The sequence below is a fragment of the Anarhichas minor genome, unplaced genomic scaffold, assembly GCF_050575085.1.
Source record: "Anarhichas minor isolate MPS153535 unplaced genomic scaffold, ASM5057508v1 ptg000027l, whole genome shotgun sequence".
Taxonomy (NCBI): domain Eukaryota; kingdom Metazoa; phylum Chordata; class Actinopteri; order Perciformes; family Anarhichadidae; genus Anarhichas; species Anarhichas minor.
Genome location: NW_027466473.1, coordinates 2,208,981 through 2,221,574, shown reverse-complemented (window position 1 = coordinate 2,221,574; position 12,594 = coordinate 2,208,981). Strand labels below are relative to the sequence as shown.

At 41.5% G+C, this 12,594-nt stretch overlaps 1 protein-coding gene across 1 annotated transcript; it reads right to left on the bottom strand.

Moving 5' to 3' along the window:
• Nucleotides 1-833: 833 nt before the first annotated feature.
• vps11 (VPS11 core subunit of CORVET and HOPS complexes) lies at nucleotides 834-10,991 on the bottom strand. The gene is made up of 16 exons (XM_076102215.1): nucleotides 10,814-10,991; nucleotides 9,929-10,077; nucleotides 9,695-9,830; nucleotides 9,448-9,611; nucleotides 9,114-9,361; nucleotides 7,278-7,473; nucleotides 7,008-7,159; nucleotides 6,297-6,483; nucleotides 5,986-6,129; nucleotides 4,614-4,811; nucleotides 4,352-4,513; nucleotides 2,429-2,562; nucleotides 2,144-2,346; nucleotides 1,844-2,015; nucleotides 1,537-1,759; nucleotides 834-1,422 (listed from the first exon to the last, which is right to left on the bottom strand). The coding sequence occupies exons 1-16, from the start codon at nucleotides 10,953-10,955 to the stop codon at nucleotides 1,258-1,260; spliced, it is 2,775 nt and encodes a 924-aa protein (XP_075958330.1). The 5' UTR covers nucleotides 10,956-10,991; the 3' UTR covers nucleotides 834-1,257.
• Nucleotides 10,992-12,594: the final 1,603 nt, after the last annotated feature.

Below are 12,594 nucleotides of genomic sequence, written 5' to 3'. Positions count from 1 at the left end.
CCTGGTGCAACAACCGGCAATGACTGTCCAATCCAGAGCCCGCCCATCGCGCTCCACGCACTGCACCGTGATTGGTCCACGTGAGACGAGTGACGTCGAAAAACATCTGGCTACTGTTAATTGGTCCACGTCCAGATAGTGGGCGTAAATTGAATGACGACACTTCCAGGAAAAGTGAGAGCAAACCACATGCCTCCTTAAATTAATTGATTTAGTTCTAGTTAATTTTTAAATGCTTTATGTTGTTTATCTTAATTTTGTCTTTTCATTATAAAGCATGTACTCTTGACCTGTACACTGATATTCTGAAATCAACATCTTTTACAGATATTCTATCTAAAGCAGTAAGAAGATGTAAAATGTGTTATAGTTCAACTTATGTGCATAAATATGACTCTTCCATGACATTTAAAAGGAATGAATAATCTTATCTTTGCAAAGATCAAGAAAGGCCTCTCTCATTGTGACTAATAATGGAGAAACCCGTTAAGCTTTTGAAGAAAAAAAAATGTCTACCATCAAAAACACAGATAAAAACAACACAGCAGCAAGAGAAGATAGACCTACATTAAGGTATCACTTGGTATAAGCACAAAAGTGGACCTTCAAGTTCATGGACCAGTGTGCATTTCTCCAAGTGCATCACAGAACAGGGTTTGAACAGGTGTTGTTCTGAAGAGCCAGCACAAGTAACACTCAGCAGAAATACATATCCTGTATGTCATAGTTGACAACTGTTCATGTGATGTGATATGATATGATAATCATATAGTAATGTAATATATGATTTCATCATATGACCCATAACCCACAGACAATGCTATATCAAGAAATTCACTTAATAATGATTTTATTCACAATTTGAATCCTCAAGTTAGAGTGGCAGACATCAGACAATTTCATCAATGAGAGACAGTTAACCTATTTTTGAGTGTTATGTGCAAGATTTATTATTAGTACAAGCAAATGCATCGAAAGAAAAATTCTCAAAAAGGTGTGATTCAGCAAGGTTTAAGACAGTATTACATGTTTTTAACTAAAGTACATTTATACAGTCCCCAGTGCTTCATGACTAGAAACACAATGCAAATAGGTACATCCCAGCTTCTAAAAGCAGGCAGCTGCATTCACTGCTAAATAAAGTGGCACCCCAGCGTGAAGCGGCAAAGCATATGGTGGAGAGGCTGTCCTGATGTGAGGCTGCACACAAAGTGCCTGCTCAGGTAGGATTCAAACAGTCATCACAAGCTGAGCTTTTCAGCAATTTCTCTTGGTGTGGACGAGAAGGTCTCTCTGCAGGTTCACTTCCAGGCTCCCGACGGTTTTGCTGCCAGGTGGGTCGGTGACCAGAGTCAGTTTGTTGAACACTCCTCGACCAAAATAGTCAGCCACGACAGAGAAACCATCATTAGAGCTGCGTAACTGAAAACCATAGAGAAGACAAGAATTTGCATTAACTCAAACATTCCAAGAGTGTTTAGAGGGTGAACACGCAACTTCTATCGTTTCTTCCAGTCAAAGCTCAAGTATTGTCACCTGTCTGTTGAAGTGGTCATGCAGGTCGCGTTTCTGGTCCTGGGCACGCAGCATGTCCATGACTTTGCGGTTTTCTGGAGTGCATGTTGGGCACTCAGCCTCGCTCTCGGCGTAGCTTTCGAAGCAGTGTTGGTGGAAGGAGTGGCTGCACAGGAAATGAACAGACGGCAGCTCCAGGGGGCTGTTGCACATGTTACACTTGGTCTTCTGGAATATCTTGGCACTGTGTAGAAATACAAAGATCTACAGTCATATTATCTAGGTGATAATCAATTAAATACTTGGGAATGATACATATGTAACCCACCTGGTTTTGAGCTCCTGGATCTCAGAGCGGAGGTGAGCCGTTTCGTCACGGTACTGGTGGATTTTGCGTTCATCGTCCTCTATCTGCTGGCTCTCCCTCTGCAGCTTATTGATGAGGTAGTCCTTGATGACGGAGAGAGTGGCTGTCGAGTTGTGTGCCAGTGTTTGCACCACTACGGCAGAAGAAAAAGCATGGCTGTAATCATGTGCTTCTTTTCAAACAACATCTTACCGACGCTAAGAAATCTCAAAACCCAAAGAGGATCGCACGCAGCATTAAGTAAAACGTCCAGCAGCTAACCAAGTAATGGAGGCATCAGGTTGTTTTGGTCTATGTGAAGTAGGACCTCACTGATGTAGGCCTTGCAGTCCTCTTCTTTCCTGGCAAAGTATCCCAATGCCTGCTCCCATAGGCAACCCTCTTGATCCCCATAGCGCTGGCAGGCCTCTACCACTTTCCCATACTCCTCATTCTGCATGTGGTAGTGCATAATCTGCTGGTACCTGCACAAGAATGCAAATCATGTAGATAGATATTTATATATAGGTACATTCATACATATTCATACACTGTTCTCTCACTTACAGTTTACCCTTCTCATAAAGGTAGAGGACGCCTTCTTTGAAGTTGTGCATCTGGCAGAGGACCAGGGCCTTATCGAACACAGTGCTGTCACTCCTCAACAGGGACACGGCTTCCCCCTGCAGGACTTTTTTCCTCTACCAAACATATGAATCAGTAAAAAAAGTTTAAATGATTTTTCCCTGGTTAAACTAAATTTCTGCAAAGCCTTCGAATTTTTTGGGATTGGCATAACCACACAGCGATCTGCTACAGCAACCTGTATGTATTATATATACAGTCAGGCCATAAGTATTTGGACTGTGACACAATCTTTCAAATTTTGCCTCTACACGACTCAATGGATTTGAAACTAAAGCTGAAAGTGTAGACTTTCAGCTTTAATTCAATGGATATAACAAAAATATCGCAATAACCATTTAGGAATTACGACCACTTTTACACAGCCCCCCCACATTTTCAGAGGCTCAAAAGTAATTGGACAGCTGTCTGACAGTTTCATGGCCAGATGTGGCCTATTCTGTCACTATTTCATGACAAATGATGCAGACTTCAGGATTCAAAATTTCAGAATTTGCAGTTGGTAGCTGGTCCTTGGAACTCTCAGCATGCGGACCACAAAGATGTCAATGCAAGTGAAAGAGGCCATTGTTAGGTTGAAAAATAACTTAAACCTATCAGTCAGATAGCAGAAACATTCGGATTGGCCAAATAAACAGTTTGGTACATTCTTCAAAAGAAGGAATGCACTGGCAAGCTCACCAACACCAAAAGGCCCAGAAGACCACAGAAGACATCATAAGTGGATGGTTGCAGAATTCTTACCTTGGTGAAGAAAAACCCCTTCATAACATCTACTGAAGTCAAGAACACTCTGGAGGATGTAGACGCATCATTGTCAAAATCTACAATCAAGAGACGCCTTCATGAATCTAAATACAGAGGGTGCAAACCACTGGTAACACTGAAGAACAGGAAGGCCCGATTAGACTTTGCCAGAAAACATCTGACAAAGCCTGACCAGTTTTGGAAAAAGATTCTTTGGGCAGATGAAACGAAGATTAACTTGTACCAGAATGATGGGAAGAGAGAAGTGTGGAGAAGGAAAGGAACGGCTCATGATCTGAAACAAACCACATCATCTATTTAATATGGTGGAGGCAGTGCTTTGGATGGGCATGTATGGCTGCCAATAGAACTGGGTCACTGGTGTTCATTGGTGATGTCACAGCTGATATAAGCAGCAGGATGAGTTCTGAGGTGTTTAAGGCTAAACTATCTGCTCAGATTCAGCCTGATACTACAAAACTGATTGGACGGCGCCTCACAGTGCAGATGGATTATGACCCAAAAGATAATGTGAAAATAACCCAAGAGCTTTTCAAGGCAAAGGAATATTCTTCAATGGCTAAGTCAATCACCTGATCTCAACCCAAGTGAGCAGGCTTTTCACCTACTTAAGATAAAACTAATGGCAGAAAGACCCACAAACAGGCAGCAGCTGAAGGAGGCTGCAGTGAAAGGTCTGGCAAAGCATCTCAAGGGAGGAAACTCACCGTTTGGTGATGTCTATGGTGCCAGACTTCAGGCAATCATTGCCTGCAAAGGCTTTTCCTCCAAGTATTAAAAATAATGATTATATTCACAATTATGTTAGTTTGTCCAATTACTTTTGAGCCTCTGAAAATGTGGGGGGCTGTGTAAAAATGGCTGTAATTCCTAAATGGTTATTGTGATTTCTTTGTTATATGCATTGATTTAAAGCTTAAAGTCTACACTCCAACCACATATTGACTGATTCATTTTAAATCCATTGGAGTCGTGTAAAGAGGAAAAATTAGAAAAGTTGTGTCACAGTCCAAATACGTATGGCCCTGACTGTATATGTGTAAGGATTAATAGCTAGTTTGCGCATTATGGACTGACCACAGGGTCCTGTTCGTGCGCCCAGTCTTGTAGCCGGAGCTCCAGCAGTGTGTCATACACTCCCTGGGGACAACGGGAGTCCACCTCCATCATGTGTTCCAGGAAGGCTTTCAGCTCCCGAGGGTTGTTGGCAAAAATTGGGATGAATTCCTCGGAGTTGGCCTTATAACAAATCAAATATGGACAGGCATAAGAAAATCACATGAAAATGACAGGAGTTTCTTATTAAACACAAAGAAAACCAGAAGCCCTGCAGACTGACCTTGTTGGCCCGACCCCTACCCAGGCTGTCTCTTTCAGCAGCTTCTCCACTGGGTTGGTAGTTGGTGCATAAACCCTTCAGAAGCAGCGTGGTGCCTTCAGGAACATGGTGCATCAGTGTTTTGCCGTAACGCTTCATGTTGCTCTCAGCTTGTTCAAAAGGCAGACGTCCAATGTAACGCAGCCCTTCCTGATAGTTCTGGGTTTTGGAGGGAATCATAACGGCTTAATGTATCTGTTGAAGCGATGCTTGTTTTCATTCAGACAGGAGTGAGTGAGATGGAGAGCAGCGAGATACAAATGTTCTGAAAGGATAAAGACTGTACATTTTGCCGTTGAAGCCTTAAATAATGACTATAATGAGTGAAGGATGCTCGCCACCACCTGTTACAATAAACCTATTGCAATCCAAAACCAGGTTGACTTGAGACTATGTAAAGCATTTTGCTTGATATTAATATATTCATATATGCAGTTAGTTGGATGAATGAAGATTGAAATTTAGGAAGAGACTTGCATATTAAACTGTATCCATGTTGGTAATTTTAATGGCTGCTCATCTAAATGATGTGATATTTGGCAAAGTGTCAATTAATTTTCTAACAGTTTTCTGAAACAATGTTTCAGCTCTCACTGCTGCAATAAAATTGCCTGTTCTAAGACTGTTGTGTAGGCCAACCAAACCTAATGAATGTGTGGTTAAAGACATTTTATATTCATGTAGAAAGTAGCTTGAACTGCTTCATTTTCCATGTTAGATTTTCTTTTACTGCCATGTACACTGAAGTTGGTCCCGAGTGTATCATTGTAAGAACCAAGTTTGTCCAGATGAAATGAAAGATGGTTTGAAGAAGGGATATTAATATTTAACCATTTCACCATTAACCGTCAATAAGTATTTTGACCAATTAATGCCGACAGTCAAACAGTTTAAAGAAATATTAAAAACTTTAAAAAAGGAGCTGTGCTAAACTCAGAGGAGCGGCTCATTACTTAAAGGAGAATAGCCGGTCCACCTTAAGGGTCAGTCCACCTTAAGTGAGCCTGAGCCAGAGTTGTTGCTAACTTCGGGGCTAACCCCCTTCACATTAAATAGCAGGTGGCAACAAGACACAGGAGCTGAGCTTGGGTCTCCTCACAGGTCTTACAGCTGACAACCTCACAGCTTAACTACTTGATGAAACATCAGTCAAACTTCAGACAGCACTGCACACCTGCTTTGGCTACTGGCAGTTTGTGTTCACACCGACAACAATCACCTGATTAGACAATCACCTTCCTCTGAGTTCTAACTCAGAGGAAGGTGTGGGACATTTGTTGGAAATCATAACAGGGAAAAAAGAATATTGGATGGTATTTGCATGTTTCTTCACCTTAAGGTCTTCCAGCTGGATCTTCAGGTACCATTCATGGTGCATGTGTTTCTCAGCCAAGAAGACAGCATGGCTGTGGTAACCGGCCTGCCGAAGAACTTTGATGGCGATCTCAACATCGAAGTGGACCTCACTTTCACTACTCTGTTGAAATACGGAGCAGGAGGACAATGGTGTTATATGGCAGCAATTAGTGACCTGATTGTTAAGAAAGTAACCTTTAAACTATGTGTTGTATTGTTACTGCAGCCCATCGGTTCTCTGATGGAAAACACTTAGTAGTTCATCCCTTACTCCTACTGGTCAGTCACCTTAATGAACTCCTCCAGCTTGGAGCTGTCCTTCAGCTTGGTGTAACAGTTCAGCAGCAGTGTGGTGTGGTCTGCGTTGGCCAGTGACTGTCTGTGCAGGGCCTGCAGATATGCGGTCAGGTTGTGGATCCTCTGCGCGTCCAAGAATTTCCTGATGACATACGATGGCTCCAGTTTCCCAATGGTGCTGTGGGAAAAGAGAGTGATGTTTTAAAAGTGGTTTTATCAATGGGGAGAGTGATCAGCAATCCAGTCTCTGACAGCTGGGCGATTTTACAGCAATAAGTTTAACAGCCAAGTGACATTGTAAATGAATTAAGACCACAGAATCATCATCATGGCTCTCTCTCTCTGAGAGATGAGGAGTGAGCCTTCCTTCTCACTGGAATTCCCTGAATTGGGCATTCAAGAGAAAAATGGCAGCAGGTAAAGACAAAATGTATTGGCTGAAGTGCAAGAGAGTCTTTGGATCATCCTGGAAACAGCAGTTCAGTTGGGTGGCATATTAATTTACTTCAATAAAGATTAAACATGACAATTAATTTTGGTCTTTGTTGTTATTTGATCAGCGCTAAAGATTGACTCTGGGCATGTAGATTTCTGACCCACTTGCCCAAGCAGGCAAGAGAAAATGAACGTTGAACCCTGACATTTAACATCCAACCTTAGACAACAGTTTCAGCACTGGAAAATGTTTAGTGATGCAATTACCGGATGTACTGCTGGATGGCCCCGTCATGGTCTCCCTTAAGGTAAAGGTGGTCCCCGTACTGTCTGAAGATCTCCGACAGCCCGTCACTGTCCAGGTGCTGGCTCTTAGCCAGGTTTATGGCCATTACAAATAGATTCTTCTTAAACAGCATCTTAAGAGACAAACAAGGAGGAGTCAAGACTGCTCCCTGATCCATTTGATTTATAAAAGGACCGAACTTTTCATTACTGTTCCTGCTTGTGCAGTAGGGCCTTCCACTCTGGACTCACCTCCAGTTTGGTCTGTGTGTCTTTCTCCTGAAGAACAGACATTCTTCCATCTCTGGTGAGGATGTAGAACGAGCCCCACTCTGCCACCACATCTACGACGTCGTCAAAGGAGGCACTGTAGGCGATGAACTTGTTGTCCAGGTCATAGATGGTCAGAAGCTGCTTGTCTGATGGAGAGCTGCTACCAAACTCTGTCCTGAGTAGAAGAACAACCCTGTCAAAGGTCTCATAGGAAACAGTGAGACTTTGGGAAGTTGCTCATCAACTGCTCGACTAAAATTTCATCTCCTCACCTCTGGCATAACATCACCTCACTGGTGTTGCACAGCACGTTTTCAAGACAGTGTTGAATAACAAGCTCTGTTTGACACACTGTTTACATGGAATAGTTTCTTCTTTTACAACAAAGCCAAGTCCATTTTATTTCTTTAGCCCAGTATCAAACATATATATACTATCTGTACAGCATACAACACCGTCTGTCCTTCCACCCTCGATTCAGATTAGAAAAACTCCCCAAATCCTCATTTACTATTATACTTTTACATCAAATTCAGCTGACACAAGATCACAGTAAATAGATATTTTTGTTAATGACACTCACTTATTCTAATAGTGTGACCTGTCTGTAACATTCAAAGTGTTATTTACCTTACCTGCCACTATTACCGCCAGTGAAACACAATTATGTGTTAAAACACTTAACAATTTAGCAGAATAATACCTAAAAAATGAGCCCAGCCGCAGTTAATTTGATTTGCATAAAGTGGCACCAATTTAAAATTTAAAAAGTGTTTCTACTGCTGAACTTAGAATAATGGTTGAAGAGAAACTGCAATGTATCCATCATGCAAGAGGAAGGTAATAGTTAATTAACAGATCCACCTCATAACTATTACTGGCTGTTTAAATGAACACTGTACATTGGACACTGGACTGGAGCCGTTAACAGTCAGGAGAAATTGATTTTATGGAAGGAAACATGTGAAAAACAACATACAACAACTGCTGCTGCTGCTTTCTTTTGTTGAGCTTGCTGTACAGTTACTATAATGCATCTTTGAATTTGCTGCAATATGTGTAATGTATTTGTTGTTACTGTGTGAACTATTAAAGCCTCAGCCTGTCTTACAGTTTGGTCCTAGCTATAGTGTCTCTCCCTGTGTCTGATGAACACACAGCTGTGTGAAACAGGCCAACGTTGTGTCAGCTAGCTATAAACTTTGCTTAATATATTTATCAGTTAACAATTACCAAAAGGCTGCCTGTTCGTTATTACGATATACATTTTAAATTATGATTCATGACGTCAAAACACGACTTATTTTGACTTGTTTAACACCAGTCATTAAACAATTTGCAGTATACATTTTCATCCTTGAACGTTCCCAGCTAACACAACATTAGCCTGTTTCACAATTAATTGTGTGCATTTGGTCAGATTATATAAATTGGCAGGATGATAAGAATCAAAAGGCTAATGCTAGACTAACAGCAGATATCTGCAATAATGTCAGAATCATGTGATCACCATGTTAAATTACCCAAACAATTAAAACATAATTTTCCAAAACCACTGACGGATAGCAGACTTCAATAACTTCATAAGCCAAAAATCATGCCATCAAGCAGCGTGTCCCAGCCGTGTGCGTCACTTTTTAGTGTCCCTTGGAAACAGGCCCCGTACTGTTGTGTGCTCTTTGCAGTGTGTTTCTCTATTTGGTTGTTTTCTAATTTGCAGATTTCTTTTTAAAAAGCTGCACATGTGTTGTCAAATTGGTGAAGATGAAGGCTTTCCTGTACACCTTCATCCAATGCATTCAGTGTTATCCTTACTTGTTGGGCGACTTGGCATCCCTAATGAGTAAAAACAGATATCCGCGGTGCCAGTGCGCCAACAGCTTGTGTCCATCAAAGGCGAAGCAGGGCCCTCGTTCATCGGGTTGGTACAGGTACACGCATTCCTCACCGGCCACAATGAACTGGGAGTCCTGGGAGGGATCTGCCAGGGAGGAGCAGCGCAGCGCACAGCCGTGTGTGTCCAGCTCTACTTTAGCGTACTCCTTGATAGACAGGGTGTAGCACTGGGCAGGAAGAGGACAGGAGGTCAGACTGCATCTAGAGAAGAGTCACAGAAACAGTTATATGTTCTGGGAGTGATCAGACTTACATGGACTTTCTCCAGAGTGGCAACAAACAGATGGGTGACCTTTGCCACCTGGCGGAAAGCGAGGCCTGTGACTGGGCTGGTTCCCTCATGAAGAGTCAGAGTTTTACTGTGACGATCTCTGGTGATGTCACCTTTAGTTAAAACCACGCTGCCGTCTGTGAAGCCTATCAAGCAACACAACAACCACTATAAATTGGGAGGCCAAGCTGTCGAATGGCAGAGAGCAGGCCATTTCTTTGTGCCTTACCAATAGCCATGAAGTTGAGGTTTTCATGTACACTGAGGCAAGACACTTCTGTCGGTTTGTTGCCGGGAATTGCGGGGAAAATCCTAGTGCACAGAGGATTTCCACTGTCTCTCTTTTCAAGGTTCCAGACCTTTACCTGAAAAACAAGTACAGATTCATTTTAGTGGTGGTCCGTTCAAGTCGTTGCCAAAATTGCTCGGTGTTTTAAGGTTCTGTGAAGAAGCGCTCACTTACTAGAGGGTTTATTCCTTGTTCATCCTGCCCCACTGACACAAGGATGCTGTGCTGCTTCAGCTGGTAGAGATGCGTTACCCGCAACTTGTAGGCCTGAAAAGATGTCAACTGCAGGGAGCGGGTCAAAAGCCAGATCTTGCCATCCATATGTAACATTGTAGTGGTTAAGAACAATTATGTATAGTTGTAGAAAGCGATGACATGTATGCAATGTTCATGACACTTCAGTTAAAACTTTCAATTCTTACCCTGCTGACCAATTATATAATAAAGTATTTCTGTAAGTAATATTTTGTATCTAAAAATACAAAAGCTGTGCATGCATGGCATGATGCAAGAGACCGAATATATCCTCTGCATCAGCATGCAAAGTACTATTTTGTCCAAATGATTCAGTAATGATAGCGCGGCGCCACACTGAAAAAAACTGGCCTAGTTACCAGTAAAGCACTGCAGATGTATCAATACTAATGCAAGTCATGAAGCGTGTGCCTGTTCAGTGTGTAGAATATGGACCGACATGGAGAGTAGCTTCCAAACACTCATGAAGTGTCCCGTTAAGTAACGTGTGGTGTTGTTTAGCTGACAGCAGGTCCAGTCCACACTTAACTGTGTGTGTGTATATATATATATATATACACAGAACAGAGTTTGGTGTGACGCTGTTTCCAGTACCACAACACGGAACATAGCCTGGCAGCACCGCGCAGTCTTCAGCCGACTGCTTCGTTACTGTTCAGGCTAACTTATTCATTCCAAAAACAGGTCCCAGCTTACCTCTGTTGGAGGTTTGCTTTCACATTTGCTGAGTCGTGACTAGCATCAGCTGCCTGCAACCTAGACTAGCATTAGCTGAGCTAGCTAAGCAGTGCTGTTGAAGGATATCTCCCAGAACAATATGACCGCGGCCGGAGTCACAAGCCGATATTCCGTGTGGAAGAACAAAGTTTTTCCCATTATCCACAGGGTCCTTCACCGTGTCTTTGTCAAAGAAGACGAATTTTCTCCACTGTAAGAATGCTGCCATTTTGTTAGCGTTAGCAAAATAGCTTTAACAGGGCGTTGTCATGTGACACTAAAGTCACGTGGGTTACCCGGCCACTGCTGCTGACAGCATTTTGTTTATTAATATTATTTATTACCCACAGACCTCAGTCCACACTTATTGTTCTTGAGCGTAATACAGGCGCTTTGGGGGGAAAATAACTTCCAATTTACTTGAGATTTTAAAACACAGATTTCTGTTTTTGTTGCATCTCATTCTTTTTGAAGGTCAGATCAGAGCAAGATAGACAAATATCCTTGTGACAATGCAATATTACCCTCATAATGATGAGTAACTAGCCATAACAACATAGTATAGTAGTTATTATAGGGCAGGGGTGGACAGATGTTTTTTTTATTGTGGGCCTTTTACAGAAAAAAATAAGGAATCACGAGCCAAGCAATCAGAAAGAAATCAGTTTCTACCTAAACCCACTGTGCCATGGAAAATACATTTTCTATCAAATTAACTATGCAAGACTACTAAACAGTAGTCTGTAAACAGACATTACAGTAGTTTATTGGTGTGGCCATATATTACAAAAAGTATTTCTGTATTTGACTCCTTTGAATTTAGTTTGAATGAATTCAATGCTTTTAAACTCAAAGTGCCCACTTTGTGATGTATACATCTGTAAATAGGTCAAATTGAATCAGGCAGAAAAGGCCGATTGCCAAATATTGGTCCCTGATCATGGCCTAAGCACCCACAGGTTGGTAATCTTATACAAATATTTCATTTGTAAAAATGCTCTTTACATCCTGACCACAATTAATGAATCCAGTGCTCTGACAAAACAAAAATCAGGTATCTTTAGCTGTTACAGGACTGTAATAAGCCCATCCAATCATTTCATACCTGTCTACCATAATGTATTCTGCCCATGAAATCTTTAAATCTTTTACAAGCTGCTAGCTTAACAGCTATACCAACAATAATAAAAGCCATGTTGATTGTTTACATTCATTATGATCATTTTGGGGGAGTGTTTTGGAGGGAGGCCTGGAAGGACTGTCAGAGTTGAGGACTTGGAGACTTTCTCACGAGATTTAGGGACTTTTGGAGATAGTGCTGCTAGCTACTTTCATAAGAAAGAAGTTGGCAACACTGAGCTGGGTTTTTAGGTTGGATCATGTTTTTAAATCCAACATCTCTTGCTAAACCAACCCTAGCTTTAAAAGATTATGATTCAAATGTAAATGTAAGATATGAATTTGCCTAATATTATCAAGTAACGCACCATACAGGCAGAAATAGTAAAATATTGATTTCTGTGCCAAGAGGTTTGAGACAGAGATAATTTCACTGAATTTAGTTGATATGTAGTATTAAAACTAGCATGTGCAATGTACACACAATGTAATTTATTAGAAATATGCTCAAGCCATATTTAAGTATGTAAGTAAATTATTATTTTTAATTCCCGAGGGGCCATTTTATAACAGGCAGCGGGCAGTTGGCCCACGGGCCGTGGTTTGGCCATCCCAGTTATGTGCTATAGTGTGGTGATGTATTGTAAGTTGTGAGTTTAGGTTATTGCAACATTTTATTTAAATGTAATACATGTAAATAGGAAATGTAAATAAATACAAAGCAACTTCTGACTGTTCTATTATATAAC

Bases quoted from the DNA above. Each gene is read 5' to 3' on its own strand.
- vps11 (XM_076102215.1), bottom strand. From the start codon at position 10,955: ATGGCAGCATTCTTACAGTGGAGAAAATTCGTCTTCTTTGACAAAGAC. The intron at 9,612-9,694 runs GTAAGGCACAAA...GTTGCTTGATAG, and splicing joins CCTCAACTTCATGGCTATTG to GCTTCACAGACGGCAGCGTG. The intron at 4,514-4,613 runs GTCAGTCTGCAG...ATTTGTTATAAG, and splicing joins GTAGGGGTCGGGCCAACAAG to GCCAACTCCGAGGAATTCAT.